Genomic DNA, 26,998 nt, shown 5'->3' on the forward strand with positions numbered 1-26,998 from the left:
TCTAATATAAATGTTTTATTTAAAGTAAAAAGTGTGCACAAATAAAGGGATTGATTACACAACAACCTTCAAGACCATAATCCACATGAAACAGGAAAACCGTAGTGACAATACTAACTAGCAGAGCACCCATAGGAATCCAACTCGTGTACAAAAAGGAGGTTACTCCACATAAATACATCATGCTTCTGATGCAGACACGTTCTCCAAAAAACAAAACTGGACTGTTTACACCCAATGTCCCTTCTGAATATTTGACAGTTGCTGTATGCTTAACAATGAAAAAAATAACAGTTAATATCATGGCACTTTGGAGAAAATTAAAGTTTAAAAGTGGATTTACTGTAATTTAAGATATTTGTCACTTCGCAACATTCTTAATGGTTAGATATGTAAATAGAAAAAGTATTTTTTCTGTGACATTACACAAAAAATTAACTTCTGCTTTACTCTTCTGTGACGAATGGCAGAAATGTCCTTCCTTACATGAAGCCATTTCCCTTAATACCTTGTAGGAAATTATGCCACTGTAGAGACAAGGCTTTTCCTGTTTGCCTTAAATGACTCCCAGGTTTAATATCAGTTACACCCCGATGTCTACAGTGATCATGTGGGTACAGGAGTCAGAGGCTAAACAATCAGCATTTTCAAACTGCACGTAGAGCAGTTCACTTGACCGCATTAAAAAGGAAGGTTCACTCTGATATTTTACATTTGAAAAGATGCAACTTGAATTTAAGGAAACCTGATTTTTAACAGTGAGGAGATTCAACGCTTCCCTGAAACTGAAGCCCCTCAAATCACTTCTCAGTTTTGGAAACTCAGTCCAATACTAAGGAGTTTCCTAGTCACATTGCAAAGAAAAACATGAACTAAATCTCATACCATGACACCAGTGTGGATTTGTGCAATCTCTCTGCTTGCAGCTGACATGGAAGTGAGCAGACATACACCAGAAAACTTGTGCTATGAAATTAGTGTTGCCATACAAGGATTTTCACAGAAAGACACTGGCCAAGCAAAAGTCTACTAAAAGCTTCAGGTAATGTTTGCCAACTTGTGCTTGCAGATTCTCAGATCTGCTTTCAGTGACGCTTATCTTCTCTTACAGCTCTCACATAACACAGATTCCTTTCCTCAGTGTCTCTTAATCCCTTTTCCCAAAAATAATAATAAAAAAGTGGTACATTTGGCATTTCTTCAGCCCAACACATTCATAACTATTGCTTTAGCATTAAAAATAAGAATTATCTGTGCTGTATATTACACTGCTTACTAACATGAAATGTTAAGAAACACACCTTTTAGTCCCAGTTCCACCCATTCTTTCAACTGCTCTCCTTGAGCCTGCTACCAACATTTCAGGTTTGATTGTGAGTACAGATCTCCATCTCTAAGGGCAGAAGTTAAGGGAGTCATTGTGGACAGCACCTATTTTATTCTAGATATGCTTTTTCCACTGGCAAAGTGGAACTGATTCTCAGCAGTGTGGCAGTAAGATAAAAAAGGAACCAATGCCCTTTTCCAGGCTGTGGCTGTACCGTGTGCACTTCCGATGCAGTTAAGACAGCAAGTATAAAAGCAATAAATAGGATGAGGTTCAGTATTAGCTGCCCATTACTGCTGAATTACTCTGTACAGATTTCAACTTCTCCAAGAGTTAACTGAATTCTTTCATTAAACTGACACTTGATGCCGTGTCCAACCCTTGCTGAAAGGGCCAGGCCAGGAAGGCACTCTCTGTATCAGTGTACAATTCCTAGTGTGAGTGCTGGAGCAAAGTCTACCAATTCTGATATGGAGTTAATAGTCTCCTTCAGGGTAGGATCAATATTCCCCATGAAAGCAGCCAGTCTTGACCTATTCAGTGTAAATATCTGCTCTCCTTGCTGTCATTTCAGTCTGAAGGGCACAAACAAAGCTCTAATTTCTATGTCTAGAACAAGGAAATCAGATGTTCCAAGAGAATAGATTTGGAACTACAGAAGTGATAAGTTCTTACTCATCTTGCTGAAAAATCTGAAATCCTTGAAGGATAATTTATTACAACACCTGATGCAATTTGTTTTCATTAAGCACTGAAAACCTTTCCTTGCTCAGAACACTGTACTGGCAAACTATAGGCAGACCCTTTGTTCAGTCAGGAGCCCCAGAGACCAACTCCTGTATTAAAATTCAAATTTGGCAAAATTGTTAGAAAGTTCTAACGTTTTAAATCTGGCAGCTGAAGGTTCAGCATAACAACTGTCCTGGACAACAATCAATACAAAAAGAAAATTCACACTAGGTGGTGGCAAGGGCAGGATGTTGAGTTACTCATTTTATGCAAGTGCATCCAAACGGAGAGATGTTTATCCATGCAGAAACAAATGGAGTAACAATTGGCACACTTCAGAAATGGAGAATTCAGACACATTCCTCAGCTGACATCAAAAGAGGATTTATGTATTCAAAGCCTTCAAATTCAGACTGGTCAATCTTCTTCACAATATCACTATTAGGATTAAAAAACAATCATTAGTTGAGCAAAATTAGAAAGATAACATTAACTGATAGTTTGACTTAAATTTAAAAGTGTTCAGTAGACTGCAATTGAGAAAATTTCCTTCTTTTGTTCCTCTCTACCTTTACAGTTACCACTGGATTTTAACCCCAATAATGGTACCAAAACACAAAACCCCTCGAAAGCAGTGACTGGGCTTCACTCACTAACTCACAAAGCAGTCTGCAAGGTTTGCAGTTTCAAAATTTGCCCTAAACAGTCAGTTTTGTAAGGACCTGAAAACATTAGGATGTGACAGATACTGCATCTGCATCAGCAACTTTTCTAAACATAATTTGTACAGTCTGCATTTAGAAAGGGATGAGGAAGGAAGCTGGATTGCATAGGTAACATTTAATACACACTGTTTATGTATTATGTGAATGTTATATAAAACCCTATAAAAAATTCTAAAATGTGAACAGGAGCAGCTCAATCAAACTAGAAAGGTCCTTCCCTCCTCATCCCAAATCAGGGCCTCTCAAGAGTAAGGAACCACAAATGCACTACCAAAAGCAAGCACATTATCATGCATTTTATGAAGCCAGGATAATCTCACCTGACTACTAACAATATAAAACACCCAAACAAGTTTAAAAAAAGCTTCTTCTCTTCTCTGAACTTCTTAAATTCTACATTACTTACTCATCATCTGGAGTGAGCTGCACAGGTTCATTGGTGAATTGGGAATCAAAGTTATCCAGACCAAACTCTCCAGATATATTTGGTTTAAATGGAGGCACCACTTGCTTTTGCTCCATCTAAAAATAAATGCACTTAGTCACACTGGGAATGAATTACAAACTATTGAATTGTTTTTAAACAAGGCTGGAAATTACTATTAAGTTCATTTTTTATACTTTCTACAATCATTCTAATAATCTACTGCATTTACTGTGTGTAAAAGGGAAAAAAATTGTGTATTGTGATTTTGGTACAGTATAAATAAAGAGCTTAATGTTTTTAAGAGCTTGAGGTCTTAAAAAAATATTTTAGGCTCAAAACAACTTTGTCAAGCTCAAAACAACTTTGTCATTGTATGCAAAGAGCCTCAGCCAAGGCAGGGGGCATTCACATACCAGATCCCAATCAACGTTGCGGAAGAAGGGATGGCCCTGGATATCTGCAAACCCTGTCTGAGGATGGCAGCCCAAGCGTTCCTTTGGATCCTGTGCAAGGAAGAAAATGTTTCTAAATGAATGCCACAGCCTACACATGAATAAAATGCCAATGTTACAAATCCCATGAGAAATGAAACACCAGAGTTACAAGGAATGCTGAAGAACTAAATTAGCATTATTTATTTTGGAAACTGTTCCAGTTTACCCTTTGAAATAGGGAGCAATATATGGAAGCCCTTAACTGAATTTTATATAACTGACTGTGCTGATTTTCTTCATTTTCATTCAGACCTGTTAAACATTCCATAGGTTTTAGAGCAGGCTTGGTTAGATTACTAATGAATTTCATTCTTTCCCCTCACCTTCCCTTGCTTTTCCCTGAAAAGATCACACTGGGGCAGTAACTGCAGCTCCTGGTAAATACTGTGGAGAGAAGCTTATTTTAACAAGTCAATTCCATCTCCAGGTACAAACATGCACACACTACCAGGGAGCTGTAACAGCATGCAGTGAATGGAATGACTTTCTTAGAATAATTTATCCAAATCTGGTTTCTCCTGTATCTCTTTCTTCCCACCCACGTAACACTCACTAAAAGCCAGCAAGTGCTTGGACTCATCATCCACTACCACACGTGCACCTTCTGGCTCTCAGGCTAGAGAGCCCCCAGCAAGAAGTGAGCACATCCTGCCTCTGCATCTCTCTCCAGGAAGTCATCAGAAGCTGTCCAAATGATTTGCTAAGCTGCTTCTCTCAGAACCAAACTAAATCTGGTAAATTTGTTCAATTCTCCAGGTTAAAGAAATCGCTTGGAGCATTTCTGTGCCTTTCACTTTGGAATTTACTCATAATCCCCACATGAGAACCAGGAGCTTCAGATTTTAAGAGAAGTATCTAGAATAGGGCCCCTAGCCCCATTGAAATTCTGCTTTAGGCTCTCACCTTTTCTACCCTGTTTCTGAACGTGACAGATGAAATATATCAGCTCTTACCTTGTTAAGGAAACTCTTTAGAACACCTGCTGCTTTCACTGAGAGGGATCGGGGAATTCGGATCTGTTTTTCCAAAATTACTGCAAGAAAACAAGGTTCATATCAGCCTTTGCATCTTTGAAGTTAGTTTAAAGGCTAAGTAGAAGCAAAGCACTGGAGTGTAGGAACACTGCTGGTACTTACCTTGGAAGAGATAATCCTCTGTGTTCTGATCAGGGTTGTCAGAACTCCCAACGATGTCGAACGGCGACCGGCCCGCCATCATCTCAAACATCAGCACACCAAGGGCCCACCAGTCCACGCTGAAGCCTGGAATTCAAGAGAGAAAACACCACTGGAGATATTGCACAACAAAATACCAACACCTCTGTGGCTAAAAACAGAGAAGAACAAGTTCAGAAATGTTAAGTATTGCCAGTCTTTCCAATGAGCTGAATAAAGGAGATAAGGACTATAGCAGACATTACGTGGATCAGTATGTACACAACAGGAGAGGATGCTGTGCACAGGAAATGCAAAGAGGTTGAAGGTTGGTCCTAAGCCCTTAACCAAGGTTTAGATAATATTTAAGCCTAGTTGTTACTAACCAACAGTGCATTATCCAGGGTGGGAGATAAGGCCAAGGAAGGATTGTGTAAGTCTTAATAGCAGCAAGTCAGTCATTCATGGAGCAAAGCATATCTCCCCTACTATTCACTGCTAAAGGAAATCCCAGTAGCCAGGCTGGGGCTGATACAGTCTGGCTGGCCTAGAAAGCTTCTGATAAGCAGGAGTATCTGAAGCCAGCATGAAGAAATATTTGATTGAAATAAGATGGTAAATTAAAAACAATATGTAAAGGGACATCTACTATCGAGGCCTTTTTGCAATGAATTCATATCTAATCTATCATTGCTGCCAAATGTAAAGCTCCAAAACCAAACACAATTCCAGACTGAAAGTATATCATTAGTAGCATCTAAAATAGTTATAAACAATAATAAATTTGGAAGACTCAAGCTATTCTTCAAGACTCTTCAAAAGAATTTAAAATGTGCAATGCAGAATATCTCATTTGCTTTGCGTGATGTTTTCTGCTCTTCCTTTGAAGGCTTTATTTACTTTTCCAGACAGGATGTGGAATCAAGACTGATCATGTGTCTAATGGAGATTTTTACTTTCTGCTGCTTTAACAACTCCAATAAGAAGAGATAAAGTGAAAGTTAGAAAGTAGCAACAAGAAATTCCATTTACCATAATCCTCTCCCCGGAGAATTTCAGGTGCAATATAGTTTGGAGTCCCACAGAATGTGCTGGTTGTGTCACCAGGCCTCAGACCCTCCTTTAGGAAAAGACACGGAGAAAATACTTCACAGTTAACTGAAGATCCCCCACTCCACTGCTAAGAGCTTCACTTTGAATTAAGTCTTGAATAACCATGGCAAAGTCAAAGCAGTGCTCCAGTGTCTTTGTAATGACAAAAGTTTTCCCAGGGGAAATGGGCAGTGCCACAGAATCCAAACAGGAGCAAGTGACTGATAATTTCAACCTCTTTTGAAATCACCTTATCCTGACTATTTCAGCCAACCCCTCCCAGACAAGTTGATCCAGCTGCTTTATGTAAGTGTAGTCTGTGCACTCTGGCATTTGCCTTTTCTCCACATGTGGAAGTGAAATGAATTGACAGCCTGTGTGCACTGTGTACAGAGACCTTGAAATTTCACTTTTAAAGGCTCTGCACCTTTTAATTTCTAACAATTTCTTAATTGTTGATTTTTCTGGCTAGCAAGAAACTAGATCTTACCTTGCACATGCCATAATCTGTGAGTTTAATATGCCCTTCAGAATCTAGGAGCACATTATCCAGTTTTAAATCTCTGTAGATTATCCCTCGCTCATGTAAATAGTTCAGTGCTAGACTGATTTCAGCAGAATAAAACCTAGTGTAGAAAAAAATACCCATTAAGTAATCAAAACCCAAAAGCACAATAACACAGTCTTGGTGGTATGATATTTTCTATACATAATCCCAAGTATTCTATTCTTTTTCCGCAGAGAAGTGGCAAATTGTTTATAATCATACAAATGTTTCTATTCACTTCAAAAGTTGTCTTTAGTTAATAGTAATGTCTCCTGCAATCATCCCTTTTATCTTACCATCTGAGATTAAGCATATGCACCAAGAACTCAGCATTTGCCTGGACAGCTGGTAGTGGTTGTGGTACAAGAAACACATTGGTATCATTAGATATGAAAAAAAAATACCACAAAACTGTTCTTCCAGAAAAAAATAGCAGACTGAAGTCATACAGAATAATGCCAATGCAAACAGCATCTAAATGCTTCCTATTACAGTTCCTTCTTGAAACAAAAACACGGTGGCTTGCAGCAGCAAAAGGAGGATGCAGTCTCACATTTCTTAAATCCTTAACATCTGGAGAGGATTTGCTGGCTCATCCCTTATAATCTCTGCACTGCTGCACTGTGTCAGAAAACCACTGTTTTGATGCAAGAAATCTGGAATGAGACACACCTGGCGTGTTCCTCTGGCAGCTTCCTCTGCCTCTGCATATGGAACATCAGATCTCCTCCATTGACATACTCTATAACAAAGAATAACCTGGAACACACAGGATTGTTACCAATGATTGTGTGCACAGCTGAAAGAGGTGTGAGATGTTACAGGTCTGGTACAGAACACTGCCCATTCCACTCCTCCCATCTCTGGCACCACAGCTGGTTTTACCATTTTCCCCTCCTTTGAATAAATTCCCAAAGTTAAAAATGAAGTATATAGAGTTCCTCTAGATAATTCCTTCCTTGCTAAAGGAATGTAATGTTCCCATATTCCTCATCCATTACGGGTACTGCTTGTCATTACTACACATGTGACTGTATGGAGCCACATCAGTTTCTATTACTGTACAGAATAGAAAAATAATATTTTTCATCTCTATTACTTGGTTTTCCTTTTGAAAACTCACAGTCTATTTTCTGAGTCTTGCTCACAGATTTGTCTTCAAAGAATCCAGGCAAGTTTGAGACAAGTAATCCGCAGTTTTTGTACTTTGGATTTTCATCTCCTCAAGCCTTTTTTTCCTTCCATTCTACATTCTCTTCTATCACATATTCTCAATTCCTTTTTTCCTACTAGCTGCACTTCTCTTCCTGTCCAGAATCCTTCCCACCACATCTACCAGTACATTTTGCCCATCTGAAAACCTTAGATGCACATAGCACTTGGATCACAAAATACTAAAAAGATCTACAAAACATTGACTTTGCTCCCTAACACTTTATGCTGTAAATTTAGGCCTTTGAGGTGCCTGATAGGATTAAATGTTTTTAATAAAACTATTTTATTATTAATTTATGACCTTTACCTGCTTTCTGTCTGGAAGCAAGAGTGCAGTCCAACCAGAAAGGGATGATTTGAGGCCTGTTCGAAGACGTGTTTCTCTGTCTGAACCCAGTCAATATCCTATTTTTTGAAGAAAAGTGACATTTAGGAAAGGATTGTTGCACTTCTTAGGTCAAGTATTAATGACAATTAGCAGAACGACATTCAAGGACTTTGCTGTCCTTGTTTTACTTGCTAGAAGTGAAATATTCTATAGTTCTGAAATGTAAAGCAATAGCTGATAGCATACTTTTTATTTCCTGGATGTCCTCTACTCTTAGCCTCACTGTGTAAGCACCTTGGGAATGAAAACACACTGATCTATAAAAGACAAACTGGTGCAGGGAAATGTAAAGTAGCACCAAGAAATGCAGAAGGAATCAATGCTAGACTGAGAAATAAATCCAAAAGCTCTTGGACAACAAGCCACAGTCACTCCGATGTTTTCAGAGTAGTCTAAAGAAACCCAAGGGAAATTCTCAGTAACAAGAGGTTTTTAGCAGTTTAACAGTGCAATTTCTGACACGTTTTCACTAATCACTGTGCAAAAATCACTAAGATGGTGGTCTGATTTAACAGGCAATTAAAATAACACGGTGAGATTTCTTTGTGACAAAAACCCAGACTTGAACATATGAAAATCAGACTCCACCTTGCTACCTGCCTTGTGAACCTCCTATAGAGCAGTACAAGAAGCCACATGTGGAATTCTCACTGAGCGCTGCAGCCCAGACTGGCTCCCACCTCCTGGGGGACACTGGAGCTGTGTGGAAGAGTTGCCCAATTGACTGAGAACACCTTGCCCACCTCATCATCGTTGACAAGCTCTTTCTTCACCACCTTCATGGCATAAATGCGCTCGGTTTTCTTCAGCCGAACCAGCAGCACTTTGGCATAGCTGCCCCTTCCAATGACCCGGAGCAAATCAAAATCCTGCAGGCCCAGACTGGAGGAAGCTTTGCCACTTTCCCTAATGCTCATTGCCTGTGGATAAAGATGCACTGAAATGAGGAAGCAGCCTTGCCAGTGTCAGCAACTGCAAAAGTCAGCATTTCAAACAACATTTCAAAATTAAAATAAACAAGTGATTCAATTAACGCTTGCTATCTTAAGACTGTACTGTCCAGGAAAGGAATGTGCTGGGAAACAAAGGAGGCAAAACCAAACTGGGAGAATTTAGAACACTTCCTCAATCAAAGCACATCTCAACTCAACCTTATTTTCTCTCAAAGCAGCACGCAAGCCACACATGCACACATCTCAGGAGCAACCCAAATGTGCCCTCTGTGCTAATTTTCAGTTTGTGGCAAATTAAACTACTAAAATCTTGAAACTGAGACACACAGACTTTATAATCTCTGCAGATCCTCATGGGTTCCTTCCAACTTCAGATACTCTGAGATTCTATGTAGAGTTAGCTTGGATAAGATATCTTACCTCTTTTTCTTCACCAACATGGTCCAGGCTCTCATGACTTGAGGGATTGTATGGTATCACTGGAGGTGCAAGAAAAATTTATTAGACTGATGCAACACATCAGGATTTTCTTCTGCCTTAAAATTTCCACAGTCAGAGAAACAGTTTAAATGCTTCCATTGCAAGTATTCAGAACTGATAGGCTGGCATTGGGACCATCACTCTGATTGCCACAAGAATAAACACAGTCACCACTCCAGCAGAAGCTCTGCTAATGCTGTTGAGGCTTTGGTTCTGGGTTTTTTTGCTTAATCACAGCATTTGAAGTACTAAATGTAACTGACAGCATAAATTCTTTGTTTAGTCAAGTTTCTGAAACTGGTAAGTGTGGAAAATTGGAATTTTTATATTTATATACCCCTTAGCATTAAGAAGCTGTCTTACTTTTCTTATTCTACGAAAAAGAAAAGAAGGGTTTTTAAAATAATTTTACTTCAAAGTTCACTTTTCAGCACCTTATAGAATTTAAAGAAAAACATTATTGATTTTACCTGTTTCTACATTATCTGAATGCACTGATGATGGATCCATAGGCATTATTGGCTCCTGCAAAAACATAAACAGGATTTTTGTAATAGACTGTCCAAGCGTCAAACACATTATTTTCGAATCAATCAATGAAATTATTGAGCCCTGAGGAATATAATCTAGCTACTTTTAAACTTGATTAGTCAACATAGTAACTAAAACATACACAACGAAATAAACAACTGCATTCTTTATTTTCCCTCTTGTCTAGAAGTCATGACACGTTTCCAGAAGCTGCAGAAGTGACAAAAGAGAAGGAAATACAGCAGATGAGAAGTGAGATAGAAAAGCTCAAGTCTTCCAGCACTATATATATATTAGTCAAAACAATTCCAAAAAGATAGACTTGAAGCTGTCTGCTTTATTAAACCAGGAGCAGTAATAATCTCAATTTTTCTCAGGACTTAAAAAAAAAAATCTGCTCTTCATATTCCTTTGCTGTAAATGGGAAATAGTCCAATAATCTATCAGATATTTAGAGAATTTACTCCACCTATCCATTCTGAAGGTGTAAAATAGTGTGTACATATATACATGCTATGCAACATCCCTGTGAAGGATGGGATAAATGTCCCTTACATGTGATAAGGGAAATAATGTCAGATGTGCAGACTAGACTCCTGTCTTGCTAGAAGTTGCAATTTTGCTCGGTGAACCCCAAACTTTCTTGCAAAAGTCATGATAACCATAAAAATTATGTTTCAACTACTGTGATTATTTGCAGGCAGGCTGCAGTTTGAAAACCAGCAGTATAAAATGAGGGGAGGGGGTCATTTGTTTGATTGGTTGGTTGCTGCTTTTTTGAGACAATTTATCAGGTCAGTTTTACTTACTGGCTGTAGTGTGTGTCGGCCACATTCAGTGTTGACAAGTTTGTGACACTTCTTGTGAACGAGGAGTTTGCAGTTGATGCACTTGTAGCCCTGGCGCCCCAGGCCCCATATCCGGTCAGTGCAGATGGCACAGTGAGCTCTCTGCAACCAGAAACCAACCACACTCATTAAAGAGCTGAACTGAAGGATAAAACTATCCAGCCACACGTGCATTAACCAAGCTCATCTCCTCATTTCTCTGTAGGTGAGTCCTTACAGAGGAAGGCAGGAGAGCAGAAGTTCAACTTCTTAAACAACCAGACAATGCGAATGGGAAGGTCATTCACAAAACAACTGCAAAGATCCATGAAAACAGGGCGCCTATGGAGGCAAGAGTGGATTGAACTGATTTAACTGTGGTGCCTTGACAGCCTTTAACCCAAATGAGGTCAAAAAACAACAACAAAAAAGCTGACGTTAGACATGAGGATGCTCAAGATGAAGTTTAGTAGAGACGATCTCAAGCATTAAGCACACAATACACTAAGCTTAGAGAAGAAGGAAAGATTATTGAAGCTGTCAAGGGACCTGACTTACTCAAATATTTTGGGTTTGGTTTTTGCTGTTGATGTTTTTAAACACAGCAGAGCCTTCTTGGTCCTTAGCTAATTATATTTGACCCTTGCTTCCTGAAAACATTCTGAATGGTTTGTTATTTTCAGTTGATTACATGGCACCAGAAACAGGGTGCCTGAAAAAACATCTCAGCCTTCTCCTTTAAAAGTCATGAAAGAAAAGTCTGTGCATCATAAGCAAGTTCAGACCATTTTACTCACAGAAGTTGAAAAATTGAGTATCTACTTTTAGCCACCTAATACATTCCAGTTTGCCCTCTGGGAAGATTTTAATGGAACACAGGAGCTTTGACATTGTTTTCAGAGTATATGTAAAGTGAATTGCAACCAATTAGTTTCATTTTTTTCTATTTCAATTTCCGGATGATTTAATATTGCTTAAGTTTCCTAAAGGTACAGGATTACCAGAAGTGTATAGACAAACAACAAAAATGAATAAAACTACCTGATAACTTTTCAAGGCAGTGGCATCATCATTATGAAAATAAGACATCCCTGTATCATGGCTTTAAGTACCCAACAAGAGTCTCACCCTGTTAAATCGTTTGGCTTGGAAAGTGTGACCATTTGCACAATAGAGCTTTCGCCACCGGCGGGCGCCTCGGCGATAAATGGACTCTAAGAGGAAAAACACAGGATTATACCCAGACAAATACAAACACAGAACTACAGCACCTTCTCCTGGAGGTTTCTGTGCAGAGTAACTCGCAGAGTAAAGTTTCACTCCTGCTCCTTACAGAAACAGAGGAATGCTGCAAGTATCTTTTTCTTTTTTACGTTTTGGAGAACATTTGAAGTAGAATACCCTGATCAACTCAAAGTTAATTCTGATTTTTCTGGACTTAAAAGGAACAGTGAGTCAAGAGAAGGTAATGTGTCCAAACAATACAAGCACTTGTGTGCAAAGTATACACATACCTCAGCTCAACTGGGGGAGAAGCTGTGGGGAAGGGAAAGGAGGAAGGAAGGCAAACTGGGAGCATGTCTTGATTTATAAGATTGCTTGACAAATCCTCCAGTGTCTTAAATCCACAGCTGCCAGTATTTTTTTTTCTTTTTTTTTTTTTTTAACTATTACTTTATTTTTCATTTCTTGAGGCACGTCAGAAACCAAAACTGAAAACTTAGATATGAAAAACTACACGGAGCTGTACATCTCTTTCTGATTTAGTCTGCAACCTCGTTTTTCAGGTAACAACCATCACCCATTCTGCCCAAGCTAACCTTTAAACGTGCACATGTAGATTGGATTGGTCAGAGATTTGGACACCAAGCTGACAGATGCTTGTGTGCATCACACAGACACACCCTTTTTAATAAAACTTTAAGACTGGGAGAAAATGACCTCTTTAATGTCTAGAACAGCTAACACATTAGAGGTTTTTGGAGAATCCTCCTGACAGCACCTAAACATCAATTTCAAATGAATTAACCACAGATCTGTAAATAGTGACATGACAAGTCATTATCATTGGTTACAAGCCTCTGCTCACAATTGTCAGCCAGCAATCTGGCAAATCCCCAAACGACAGGAATAGGATAAAAAACTGTCATGAATGAAGAGGCAAAAGCAAGGAAAGCAGAGTGACATGGATAGTTAACAGGAATGTGAAATGCTTATTAACAATGATTCAGAAGTGAAAAACATTAAATTTAACAAGATTTCCTATTCCTTTTAAAGATTTGATTTTTACAGATTTGCATTATTAATATTCATACGTGCGGGATGCCAAACCAAAGAACATCAAAGTCTGCTAAGACAGGAAATCTGAACTGAATTTCTGTATTTCTTAGCTGAAATGCCTACTTACTATCTTCTCCTGGACAAGGCATGCCAGGCCGCTCTGGGACACATGGAAACACTGCAAGAAAGACATTAATTTCTGATTAGCTTTCATTTCAGACAGAAAAGAAATCTTTGGGTTAAATACAACACTCCTGAAAGGCATTCAACCATCCAGAGAACAGCACTGACTGCACTTCAACAAAACCTTCTTTAAGAGCACGTGAGCTGCAAACCACCACAAACGCCTTTTGCTGGGCATAGCAGTGACATACATGAGAAATACACTCAAATAACAGAATAAATGAAGCTATTTCTTAAAGATAGTAACTAGAAAAAGCAATGATTTTGGTTTTTCATGAGGCCAATCTTCACAGTTAGTCAAGATTTCTAAATACTATAAATGTCCTATATGAGAGTGTCCTGTTACAGAGGATGTTGACTATGTATTTTTTTTTCACAATTTATTTAGCTTCAGTAACACTACTCATCTTTTACAATTTATTTGGTTTCAGTAACCATAAGAGAGATGTATAAATGTGGACACACAGCCCTGATGCCCGTTTAATCAGAAGCTTATCAAACACAAAAATTAATGGAGAAAGGGCAGATGAAAAATTCGATCTGCACAGAAGCAGTGAAATCTATCTACAAATGGATTATATTCTACCCCTTTTTAAAACTCTCTGTGGGAAGCTGGAAAGTTGTCTTTTCCTTTCAAAAGGGCTGATGATAAACTAGATATTTTGCATCTTTTTAAGAGAAGGAGCCTGTTGAGACTCTGTAGTGTAACACACCAACACTTCATAATGATGACTTTTCTGCTCTAATCTCTGATAAACCAAGATTGACCTTCTACTGATAAAAATATACAAATAGCTAGAAAAATATCCTGGAGAAGCTGCCAAAATAGGCATATAACCCTGAACAATAAAAATTGAGCAACTACACATTAAACAGGGGCATGATATTATTAAGTTTAAAACGGAAGTACTTAATTTTAGAAAAGTCAAACTTTTCATTAATCTGCCATCACAAATGGAGCTCATTAACTTTTTTCCCTAATGGAGATGCTGCTCTAAAGCCCTTGTTCATAATCAACTTCAGGATAATGTATAAATCTAATAAATAAATAAATTGTACTTTATCACTTCTACCATTCACTGCCAGCAAGTGTCTGAAGGCACTTGGGCTGAATGAATGAAGAAATAGAGGCTGGATTTCATGAATAACCTAATAACAAAATATTAATTTCTCCCTAATTTAAAAAAGAAGAGCTAAAAGTACAGAGAATGGTCATCAGCGATTACACGATGGCCACAGGCCTGAGGGGAGAAGGGTGTGAAAGGCACACGAATGGAAGGTAAGAATTCCACTCATTCACAGGTACAAACATGAGCAGCAGTAAATTCCAGTAAATTTCACCTACCATGGATCAGAAGCTCTGAATCCTTGTTTAGTTCATACAACCTGAAGGCCTCCTCTAACTCCAGCTGAGAGGAAACAGTACATGGATCTCCTGTGGAAAGAAAACAGCACAAAACTCAACCCAGTCAGTTCCATACCATTCAGTAGCTCCCTCACAGCTGCTTCCAGGATAATTATTGTAGAAAAAATCCAATATTCTCAAATGTGGTAGTATTTCTTTCTAACACTGTTCAAAGAGTATATTGAAAAATAGAGTCACGTTGAGTTCTTTCAGGGAAAATAAAAATACGGGATATTCCCAAGAGGCAAGCAGATCATAACAACAAAACATCATTGCTACAAGCATGGTTACACATTATTTCAGTACAGGAGGTGCAGGCTGTATTCCAGCACCTAAAAGCCTTCTAAGACTACCTTTTATTTAATGGATTTTTAATTAAAACTGAGTCAATTCTATTTTCACAGCTGCTTCAGCACTGCCAAGAGTTGCACCAGGAGCTGTGAAAGCAGTTAGAGCTCAAGTCTCTCCTCAAACCTCAATGGAAACTTCTGACAAATAACATAATCTAAGTGCAACACCCCGTTTTTCTGATTTGTAACTACTACTTTCACACTCACAGAACTATTTGAAATAAAATTCCTTAAAGAAAGGACACCAAGGCAAAAGAAAGGTGGGAGTTGGCTGGTTTTGTTTCTTATTTTTCGTTAATAAAACAACTGCAGTTTTGTTGACCATTTGTGATGGTGCAGTCTAAATTACTTACCAAATCCTTGATGATAAAGTTTCTCAAACTTTTATAATTTCTTTGGTGCCTGATGCAGATTAGTAACATTATTAAAAAATTAGGCCCCTAAGAGAATAAGCCTTTTTCAAAATAATACTGTAACTGAAACATTTTAAAAACAATGTTGTTAAAAACAATCACTGCCCCAAAGAAAGAAAATATTTCTAGTTATTAGCTCAGCTTTTCTCCCCCCTCTTCATCTACACAAGACATTCTGTGCGAGAACAAGGGATTTATCTCTGCCTCCTTGTCCTCCAGCATGAGCAGAAGTTCATTTTTAGCCCAAATCCTATACAGCAAGTCTGCCTTTTCATATTCCTAATTTTTAACAGAAATACTACTTTCCATGTCTTTAAGTGGCTAACTGGTTATGGGTAACCAAACCCGAGGAAGGCAGAATCATTTCCATCCCGGCTGAACTGGATCCAGTCTGGAAGTTTTACTGCTTTGAGTCCTCAGTCAATACCACAGTCAGAAAGCTCACAAGCAACAGACCATTAACTATTCTCTTTGTGTTTTATACTGCAAGGCATCTAAATTAATACAGCCACTGCTAAAGCTTTTCAGGGGAACCACACACCCAGCAGCAGGAGGTATTTCAACTCACCCCACAGAAGTTTTTCCAGAGAATTAGTTTTGTTTCTAATGTATCACAACGCATTTGTTCCAATGTATCTTCCCCCAGAACAGGAAGGACATGGACTTGTGGAGCCAGCCCAGAGGAGGTCACCGAGTTGATTACAGGGATGGAGGACTCAGCTATGAGGAAAGGCTGGGACAGCTGGGGCTGTTCAGCCTGAAGCAGCTTTGGGGTGACCTAATTGTGGCCTTCCAGGACCTGAAGGAGCCAACAAGGAATGTGAAGAGAGAGACTGTCTACAAGAGATGGAGTGACAGGACAGGGGGAACGGCTTCGCACTGACAGAGAGTGGGTTTAGATCAGATATTGGGAAAAAATTGTTCCCTGTGAGAGTGGGGAGGCCCTAGCACAGGGTGCCCACAGAAGCTCTGGCCATCCCATCTCTGAAGTCTCCAAGACCAGACACGATGGGGCTCTGGGCAACCTGGGATTGTGAAAGGTGTCTCTGCTCATGGCAGGGGGGTGGAATGAGATGATCTTTAAGGTCTTTCAAACCCAAACCATTCTGTGGTTCTATGCATTCTATGCTATTGCAAAAAAATATAAATAATAAATGTAAATGGTCCATTTTCAGAGTTCTGTCTTTATTGTTTCCTGCACATCAAAATCCTCCAGATGAGTCTTTGAAGCCACCAGTCATTTTCCACCAAACCACTTCCCCCTACAGCTGGACACCACGGTGCCCACCCACAGCACAAACTCACACTGTGCAGAGCAGGGTGGGAGGAGAAGGAACAATTGTATTTACTCAGACTCACTATGAGAATCAACAAACCAGTTTTTCTTCATTTGTTTCCGACACCTGTGCAAACAGTTCTGTGTTTCCTTTTGGCAGAAGCAAAAGAGGGTCTCAAGAACAAGCAAAATCAGAACAGAAGGTTTACAGACATCTCTCTGCACAAATTTTGCAGCTAAAGACAGCTGGGATACGTAGGAAAATATTTACTTTTGAGTTATATAGAGAGAAACAACAGACTGAAGACACACACAAGGCCAGTGTCCAACCCACAGGATGTTTCAGAAGGCAGAGTGAAGCTGAACTGACCATGTATGGAAAAAGTAGAAATTTGTCTAAAATCAAATCAAGCTCAGTCTATTTTCCAGTTGTATCTGAAGATTTTGGAAATGACTCCACTCAATTCAATTATATCTTTGTGTGCCATTACCTCTATGAAATCAGAGTAGCTACACGTGAAGCCCACATCTTGCAAAGGCATTTACTATATGACAAATCGAAACCTTAGTGTCCAGGTAAATCCAGTTTAGGCAGGAAGCAGTGATGCCCCAGACCCCTTATCTTCTCTCAGACTATAAAAACCATGAGTAACAGTGTAACAAGTACCAGCCTACAGCACACACATTTCCTCCTGCTACTGTTAAACAGTGAACCTCAGGTTGGTGGAGAGGATGTGGCACAGGCACAGGATTTTCCAGTAAAGCAAAACAGGTTTCTAGAAGGAATATAACTGAAAACACTAGAGAGTGGTGCTGAGAGAAGAGGCAGGGAGCTTGGCAAGAAGCCATGTATTGTACATGCAGGAATTATTCACAATAAAGACAGGAGGATTTGCTTTAAACACACTCCTCATTGGCAGATTAACTTTTTCTCCATTGACATTAAACTGTAAGTCAATGATTAAAGAAAACACGGATTGCTTGTGAAAATCAAATCCTTCACATGAAAATAGTTCAGGCAAACCACAACCTTCCTTTTTTTAAATAAGCCTATCTCTAATTAAAGAGCAGAAATTGAGACAGAACAAACTGTGGCTTCAAGTAAATTATTGAATCAGTACAAAATGTTTATTAAAATATATATATATCTATTTCCTGCTATGACTGACAGTGCAGACTCCTCCACTGCAGTGAGGAGTCCATTATCTTCCTGATGATAAAATAACACAACCAGCTTATTATGAAGTAAATGTTCAACTCCCAGTAGTTCTGCTGCACAGTTCAGTCATAAACACTGCTCATTTTACTGTTCTGCATCTGCCTGGTATAAATAACTTTGGAATGACGAGGAGAAGAAAAAACCCCACCTGCTCAGACTCCCAAGACCGCATAATCTTCAACACACCTGCCTATATGGCACTTCCAAAAATCAACTTTGCTCCACGTTTAGCTTTAGGCTGAATAAACTGGCAGCAGCCCAATTTGAAACGGGAGGAAACAGTTCCATAAGCACCATTTATGCTGATGGCTGCATGCAAACACCAACCACAGCCAACAAATCACTGCACACTGCAGCCTTTTATGAACTGCATCAGCTGAAATAACTCCACAGCAATCTCATCATTCAGAGGGCTCTTCCTTGTAGCTGTAGCTCAAAACCTATGTGTGGGATGAACTAATTCCACTGAGAAAACAGAACCTACAAATAACCTCAAAAAAATTACTACTGCACACACACAGCTCAATGGATGACATCTAATAAGAGCGAGAGCAGACTATGGACTTTTTTCATCCAAGGCAAATTTTAAGATGGATTATGTAAGCACTAGAGAGGAGTTCTCAGTCAAGGTTGTCACTGCACTTAGATGAAAATCATTAGTATTTGGAAGAAGTTTTACTATTAGCTATATGTTAATAGACTTTAGGTTGCTAAAGTAACAGCTGATAACAACACTTGAGATATAATGTTTTTGGTTACACATACAACTCAACTACACATCAAATTATATCAGTATTTTAGATAAAGACTGTAATTTGCATAACTTAATGTCTGTTTAACTTTTTCAAAAATACAAGATATAAAAGGAATCTTCAGCAGTATAAAGGAGTTTTTTCTGTTGCCTTCATAAGAAATGCTAACATTGAATTAACATTTTCGTAGTCACTGAGGTCTTGTTTGGTTTACAAAGACAGAGAGCAAGCTACACAATAAATAGTGTGAAACAAATACTTCTTCATTAAGCTCTACTTAAGAAGGCATTGGATAACTTATTTTTTAATTAGTCAGATTCTATGTTTTATAAGCTTATCTTAAGAAGGCAGAGGGAAAGGAAAAGATGAAAGGGACAAAAAAGCTGGGAAGCTGAGCAATGTATTGATGAGCATTGATTTACCTTCCTCATCAATCCACTTCATGGTGAAAAGCTGCTCGTTGTCAAAGGAGCACATGTCTCGAACTTCACTGCACAGTCCCTCGAAGGAGATGGAAGGCTCAAAATAGGTTATCATGATGTCCCTGGCAAAGAGAAAAATAAACTTCAGAAACTATTCCACAAAACACAACACCAATCGTCATCTCTGACACCCTCCATACACCACTAATATTAATCTCATCCCTGATGCAGCTCCCTCCAAAACGTTAAAGTTAAATAAGGTACCTAAGTTCCCTTCTTATAGCAAAGTCGGGCTCCAAGTGATTTTTATTACTTGGCATTTAATCCTCCAGGTATCTGCTTCAGAAAAACTCAGATTTTATGCCCATAAGTAACTATGAAGTGAGTTGCAGCAGACATTAACCACACAGAGAAATTAGATCTATTACACCTGTGGAAACTCAAGAATTAAATGCCGCAAATGTTTGAATAATGTTCAAAACATATTTCTGGTTTTACTTCCTCTTTAACAGTTATTTACTTATTAGTATCAAAATGTAAAAACACACTACTCCAACTAAATTTTGATTGTGTAGATGTTAGAAAAAATTAATGACAAATACTAAACAGATTTCCTAGCAGGTTTGGGGGCATGTGCAAATATTCAAAGTGCCTTTAAAAGAGTGGTGCTTCACACAACGAAGGGGAAGGCTGACAGAGAGCCATATCCTTAGAATTGAAATGTACTGCTTTAATGTTATGCAGAATGGGTATTCCTGTGATAACTAAAAGTGAGTTAACCTGGTTTTTATATGTTAGCAAAAAATGCTGGCCCACTGTACTGGCTGGGCCCTAAAGGGGTACAGGTGACAGGGCTTAGACCCTTAACCAAAGGAGCTGGGAGACACAGTTAGAGGAAGGAGGAAGGCTGTTTACAACACACTCCTCAAACAGAGCATAAAAGCTCCATGTTTGAGCTACCAGACTAATCTTCCCATAAAAACCTCACCCAGCTGGATTTGCTCTGGTGGGTGCCAGCACCCAGGACTGTTTGGGGGAGCTAAAAAAAATAATTGAAACAACAGAGTTTTCATCTGGTCAGAAATCACATCAAGGCTCCTACCAGACTGAAGCGTACATACGAAGCAAGTTAAATATCTTAAAACCATCATGTGCATGGGCAGATTGAGATCAGGAAGGTGACTTAACATAAAATGCTGTGGTTATGGAACCGGAACAGTGCTCAGGAGGGGCAGAGAGCACACAAAAACCAAACTGCTTGCCTGAGGCTCCTCTGAGAGCAGCAGCAGGAATAAAATCAACTGGCAATTTCTAAGCACTGTGGAAGAACAGTGAGCCAGCTTCTAGATTTATGAGCATCATCAGTTGGGTTAGGTTTAGTTAGGGGACAGACTCCAGGAAATACAGCAGATGTGTGCCCAGAATAACCACCACATCTCTTCAATAATCTGAGTAAAGCAGTCAAAAAGCTGCTACGTGATTTGGGAGAGGAATTGCTCCTGCTCTTTCCACGTGAGACAAAATGCAAAACAAACAACAACTGGACCCTGGTATTTAGACACAGCACAGTCACTTACAGCAAATGGGGCTTTATTGAAAGCCCCAGTCCCATCCATCCAACACAGCAAACTCTCAGACACAAAGATCTCCCTTTGCATCTTCTACCAAAACACCAGCTGGGAGCCCAATGCCAACAAGGTGGATCTGAGAGGATCTGACAGCGTGTCACTGTCACAGACACACAGCAGCCACCACACAGCAAGCCTGGATTAGCAGGCAAAGCCTTAACCTGTATTTCCTGTTTTCCCGGGAAGGAAATCGGGCACTGCTTAGTTAGCAGCTCCACTAAGTTTACCATCCCATCCTTGGTTCATATTTTAGCACAGATATATTCACTATGGAATATGTTCTTAAACAAACAAACAAAAAAAAGTTCTGCAGAGTGCTGAAAAGCCCAAGTATTTATATTCATATATATTTACATTGCAGGGGTTTCTGGGATTGAACTAGCCAGTAGAGAGTTTGTTAAATGATTACTACTGCCAGAAAAGCAGAAAGTTACAGACCACACTTTTTGAGAATAATCACTGATGCTTCAGCAAAAACTGAAGATGAAATTATATTATATATTAGGAAAATCTGTTCAGCACATTTCCAAATGTGATGATTCAAGCTCACTTAAAATAGACTTATCTGTACTGCAGCAAAAAGGAAAAATCACAATGCTAAGATGTACTGAACAGCCTTGGAATATCTTCATATCTCTAAAGTAAAAGCTAGAACCAAATGAAAAAAAAATCTCTTCCTACTTGTTGGCACATTTAAGTAGCACACCAGTTTTCCTTCAGAAAAAAAAAGAAGAGTTTAATTATTTCAGAATTGAAGTGTGTTCTCTAAATTACTACTCTAATACCTCCAGCAGGATATGTATCAAAGAGTTACCAAATAATTTGGAATATCTCTTCTGCTATAGCAGACAGCAATCAGTCGTTCAGAGAACTCTAGCCAACAGCAATATTAAAAGAGAAAGATGATGTCAAGCATAAACAAGGTTCCACAGGCAATATCTACATAACACAGGAACTGAAAGGTTACAGGTCTCCCTGCTGCTTTATTTTGCCATTTGAACTCCCCTGATGACCCTGACACTTCTGCTGACACAGGTCTCACTTTCACAATGGTTCTGCTGTCACACCTTCGTGTCTCCACACTTCTTGCCCCTAACACAGCACTGACGATGCCTTCCTTAGGAAAAAGCTGCATTCACTCAAGCCAAGAAGCAGCTAAACTGGATTGAGAAAATACTTTGTGTTTTCAATTAAAGTTAGTTGGCCAAATGAAAGGACAAAGGAAAGTGAATATGGACCACAGCCTGCTGACTTGCATTAAAGATACAAAATGTTTTCTTTTACTGAGATGTGGGGAAAATGTTCTGGACAATGGGCCTTTCCTTGTGATGAAGATAAGGTTATATGCTGCTTGGAATAAGCATGTTTGTCACAGAGCTATCCCAAGGTGAAAGAAATATCTTGGTTTGATCCCTCTTGGCACACACAGGAAATTAGAAGAGAATCTGATTCAAGCACACCTTTTGCACCACCACATCTGGAGGTGCCAATCAACTCCTACTATGGAAGCATCAGACTTTTACAATTTGTTTTAGCACTATTGTAGTTGGTCTTGATCAGGGACCTGAGAGTAGGAAACATGCAAATATACAAGACAGAACTTGTCCTGAATTACTTTCACTGAAAATGCTATCACTTCTATCTTTCATAAATATTAATAAAGATCATTTATTCATACTACTAGAAGGCCTGTCTGAGTCAATATCCTGCAAATATCAGAATCAGTAAAACAGAAATCTTAGGAAGACTGAGAAAAGGCAAATGGTAAATCTAAACACAGTAGAGAACATACTTTAAATACATATAGAAGACCATATTGTCCACCTTTCCTGAGATCAAACAGCTTTCCTCACTTTCTTTTACAAGTCATCCAAGAGTTGTACTGTCCTTCAACAAAAAAAAAAACCAAAAAACAAAAAACCAAAAAACCATCTAACACAAAACCCCCAAAAAAGTGGCAACAGTTAAACACAATTCAATATCTGTACCTCATTTTTCACTCTGATCTTAAACTCCCCTGAGAGCAGAACCCTGTAAGAATAGACACTCCTGCTTTAGACTTTTCCACCTGCAGCCTCATGTATCCCATATCATGTACAGGGAAATGTACAGACACATTATACGTGTTACCTACATATCCACACACCTGGGCCAGTCATTAAGGCTTTTGAAGAGGTCTAATTAGAGCTCTCCACAATGAACCCCCACAGGACTCCTGGGCTGTGTCAGGGTCATTTCTGTACCGTGAGCTGCAGCCACTGCCATTCACGACCATTTAAACTGCTGCTTTCCCCTGTGCAAGTCTGTTTTTCTGGAAAAAAATATATTGTCAGAAAGCTAAATAAACAGCAAGAAGGGGGGGGAAATGTATTTACAGGCTTAATTCAAAGTTTTCTTAAGCTGAACATTCTCCTACGAAGAACTTGATTGTCAACAGACAATAGAAGAAGATGCTGTACTGAAGAACTGATGAAAAAAAGTGCCCAAGATAAAGAAAAATAAAAAGAAATTCTGCAAGAATTCAAGAATCCTTAAGAAATTAATTCCCTGGAAATCTTTATGGAGATAAATTTTGATTTTACAATTAAAATTTATTTACTCCTCACATATTTTCCACTCACGTAACTAAAGAGATTAAGTAATTAAAATGAAGGAAAGAAGCAGGTTTACCATGTATCATGAGAGAACTGTCAAGTGTGTTCTTCATTTGACCCAAATCAAACTGAAGGCGAGCAAAGTATTGGTATCTAGGCCTTTTTATTAAAAATCTAACCTACATTACAGCCTACACAGCAATAACCAGCATAAAATCTATGTCAGGCACTGAAAGAATACATGCTAGCAGATCTAATCGTGACAGGAAAATGGTTATTACAGCTCTTTGGTTTTTTAAATCAGCATGAATTCTACAGGGTTCCTTGAGCACGAGCAGTGAATGATTCCTACCTGTTCCCTACTCCTACAAGAGAGGTATGAATGCTGCAACAACTTCTTGTACTGACCTGACAAAAAGCATCTCCAGCAAATGAGGTAAGACAAAAGGCAAACTTTGAATATCATCAGAGTGCTGAAATGGTTGTAATTACAGATGCTGATTAGTGCCATACACTCAGAGCTGCTATACTTTTTTATTGCACCAACAAAAATCTACCTTTGGAGTAACAGAGTGAATTCCTAAATACCCCCTCAGGAACCTCTGTTACACACACTGCACAGATCACAGTAACTCTCTAAAATATGTAACACTATTTTAAGAATTTTAAACAACCAATCCCATGTGGAAGATAAGCACAGTTTAACTGAGAGAAGGAAATACCTGGAAAAGCTCAGCTTAATGCCCTAATTCCCAAGTCTCTGGGAATTCCCCATCCCCTTATTCTCATGATCTCTGTTCATATTCAGGAAAATTTCCCGTCCTGTTTTAACATATTTCATGAATTTCAGATAAAGAATTACCACTGCACGGTTCAATGAAACAAAGACACTTCAAAGGGTCCTGTGTGAAGTCTTTGTCTTGGCTGAGAAAAGCAATTGGGCTCCCGGCCAGACCCAGCAGTTTTGGGGACTCAGGCTCGGCTCTTTGCCCCAGGCAAGAATCCCGACTATCAGATTCCCAAACGCTTCAAGAGCTTCAAGAACAAATCTGAGCTTCTAAGTGGCTTGGTGTTTTTCTAATTCTTTTTAACCAGAAAATCTTTTTGGAAGATGAAAAGATCTTCACAGCCAGACTTTCCCAATAACTTCTACAACCCACTTAAATGCTTCCATTAAAAGGAAATTAGGAGAGATTAACGCTTCCTGATTAACACTGTTTCCCATTAATTCCTCGACCCAGCTCTGAGACAGTTTATTTGAAGAACGGGGGAAAAGGTGCCTTTGGTATTAGCATTCAGCTCTCAGTCTCCGAGTCATTTCAGGGTAAGTGCAGGTAAAATGTTTGGCTTTGATATCCACTTGATAATGCAAGTCTGAGAAGGGGAGACTTTCTGTTGTAAGAAAATGGAGAGAATAATTTGCCTACATCTCAAAATAAATCATGACTAAGGCATTCAGCTTGTTAGTTTGTTGGTATTCACAATGGTTAACCAACACCCTCTATGACTCAATGCCATTATTAAACTGATAACTGCATGAACAGATAAAAAGTCAATGGACAGGACTTAAAAGAAACATTCCAGTGCCTGTGAAATTATTATCAGTGTCATGAGCCAGCATTCCTGCCCAATGTAGCAGATTTTTTTCCTCACTCCCACAACCCTGGGCTGCTTCCTCCCTGTGCTAAAGCAAGAATCCATGTGATTGCATGTGGAAATGATCAAGATTAAAACTGACCCAGCAGAAGAAAAATAAATGGTTTTCACCCAGTGGAGTTCCCATTTTAGTTCACTGTCTGACCAAATGAACAGCTCTACCAGCTGATAGCCAGAGGCATCTTTGCTTCCTTAAGAAAAAGTAGATTAAAAGGACAGTGAAACAAAGAGCTCAGAATGTCACATACTTTGACAATGTCTCACATGTCCTTTAAAGCCACAGATTGTGCCAGTCTCTACAGTAACCTCTACAGATTTCTGTCAAGAAGAGCCCCAAAGCAGACACAAGCCAGAAACCAAACACAGCACCAAATACCAAACACTCAGCATAGTTTCTATACCTCTCCTTAAAATTACACAGCTAGAGATAGCAGAGAGTAAATATTGAAAATGTAATACACCTCTTCTTGTGCTTAACACTATAACTGGAAGGAAGCTATCAAGAGCATCCTGTTCACACTTAATCCAAAAATGCAACCTACATTGTTTTCTGCTTAGATCACCTTCCCTCAAACTTAATGGCCCAATGAACTACTGGCAACCCTTGCACTGAAACTTATTAAGTCCTGTAACTGTTACTATTTAATAGCCGGCTGTGAATCCAAGCCAGAACGTTTCTTTTGCTCTGTGTGTTATTGCTGGAGAGCCACTGAATTAGGCCCATAAAATTCAGATCTCCATTTCTGCAGACACCGAGTATTTTGGGGGTTTTTTAACAGCAGAAGCATAATTGACAATAGATGCATCTGAGTTACCATTCACAGACTCCCCTGGAAATCGCTCGGTCCCTGGCAAACAGCCTAAAAACCCATGAAACAAATTTTCACGCAAACATCCTCTTCCTTTAGTCCTGAACATCACTTAACACAGAAAGACGAGGACTAAAGCTGAATCCCAAACATTCTGGCGTGTGTTATGAAGGAATATCTACTTATTACTGTCAGCCAAGGCCTGGGGGTGAAGGGAAGCAGGGAGAGCAGGGCAGAGGCTGCTCAGGCACATCCTTGTTCACCCGGACGGCCACCCCAGGAGAAGGCAGGATCCGGCTTCCCCCCGAACCCCGACACCAGCCCTGCACCTGACACTTATTTCAACACGGCCGGTTGGTCGCGGAGTCTTTTTCCTCCGCTCTTTCCCTCCTCCCCTACAAGTCAGGGCATACCCAGGGCTTAAGCCAGGAGTATCCCCGGGATCCCGAACACCCGCGGCGCCGCTTCGGACGCCGCTCTCCGCCCCGCCGTCCCCGAGGGCCCGGCGCCCGCACTCACCCCTTGTAGTAAGCTTTCACCCGGACCTGGTGGGCGCCGTCCCCGCCGAGGCTGCCCCCGAGGCCGCCCGGAGCCGACATGGTGCTCCCGGCGCCGCCGTCCCGCTGCGTCGGCATCGCCCCCGAGCCGGGCCGGGGCAGCCGCAGGCTCGGAGCGGGGGAGCCGCAGGCTCGGAGCGGGCCGGGGCGGCGGCTGCGCGACCCCCGCGCCTCCAGCGCGCCCCGCCCGCGCCGGGCGGCACCACGCGCGGGGGCGGGAGGGGACCGCGCAGAAGCGGCGGCGAGAGGGAGCGCGGAGCTGCGCGACGCGGAGCGGGAGAGCAGCGCAGGATTTCCCCCAGCGGGGAGGAGCAGGCGCCCCGAGAGCAGCCGAGCGGCAGCTCCGCCACACCGGGTTGCGGGTGTCTGTCCCGTGCGTGTCCCCCTGCGCTCTACATGGGCTCTCTCCGACAGGACTCCACACCTGTGGAGCGGGATGCTCCACGCCGCAGCGGAGGGGGGGCGGCGGCTGCGTCGGCACCCAGGTAACCGGCAGCCCCGTAGCGGAACCGCCGCAGCGGCCGCTCCGGGCCAGGCGGCTGCGGGAGCGCACGCAGGTCCCTCC

At 40.2% G+C, this 26,998-nt stretch overlaps 1 protein-coding gene across 2 annotated transcripts; it reads right to left on the reverse strand.

Annotated features, from left to right (window-relative positions):
- PRKCI (protein kinase C iota) lies at positions 1-26,640 on the reverse strand. 2 transcript variants are annotated; one of them, XM_038145530.1, is made up of 18 exons: positions 26,396-26,640; positions 19,190-19,311; positions 14,698-14,787; positions 13,297-13,347; positions 12,018-12,103; positions 10,872-11,012; positions 10,002-10,056; positions 9,472-9,530; positions 8,842-9,018; positions 8,018-8,115; positions 7,168-7,254; positions 6,439-6,574; positions 5,889-5,976; positions 4,839-4,964; positions 4,656-4,735; positions 3,622-3,711; positions 3,188-3,303; positions 1-2,494 (listed from the first exon to the last, which is right to left on the reverse strand). In XM_038145530.1, the coding sequence occupies exons 1-18, from the start codon at positions 26,509-26,511 to the stop codon at positions 2,407-2,409; spliced, it is 1,806 nt and encodes a 601-aa protein (XP_038001458.1). In that variant the 5' UTR covers positions 26,512-26,640; the 3' UTR covers positions 1-2,406. The 2 variants fall into 2 exon arrangements, with proteins under 2 accessions (XP_038001458.1, XP_038001459.1); XM_038145531.1 differs by lacking the exons at positions 12,018-12,103; positions 26,396-26,640 and having other exon boundaries at positions 2,407-2,494; positions 19,190-19,241.
- Positions 26,641-26,998: the final 358 nt, after the last annotated feature.

This window comes from Motacilla alba, chromosome 9 (assembly GCF_015832195.1).
Source record: "Motacilla alba alba isolate MOTALB_02 chromosome 9, Motacilla_alba_V1.0_pri, whole genome shotgun sequence".
In the NCBI taxonomy this organism is placed as follows: Eukaryota; Metazoa; Chordata; class Aves; order Passeriformes; family Motacillidae; genus Motacilla; species Motacilla alba.

Coding starts and splice junctions, on each gene's coding strand:
- PRKCI (XM_038145530.1), bottom strand. CDS start 26,511: ATGCCGACGCAGCGGGACGGCGGCGCCGGGAGCACCATGTCGGCTCCG. Junction 9,531..10,001: donor TTCAGATAATGTAGAAACAG/GTAAAATCAATA, acceptor TTGCACCTCCAG/TGATACCATACAATCCCTCA. Junction 3,712..4,655: donor TAAAGAGTTTCCTTAACAAG/GTAAGAGCTGAT, acceptor TTCCTTGCACAG/GATCCAAAGGAACGCTTGGG.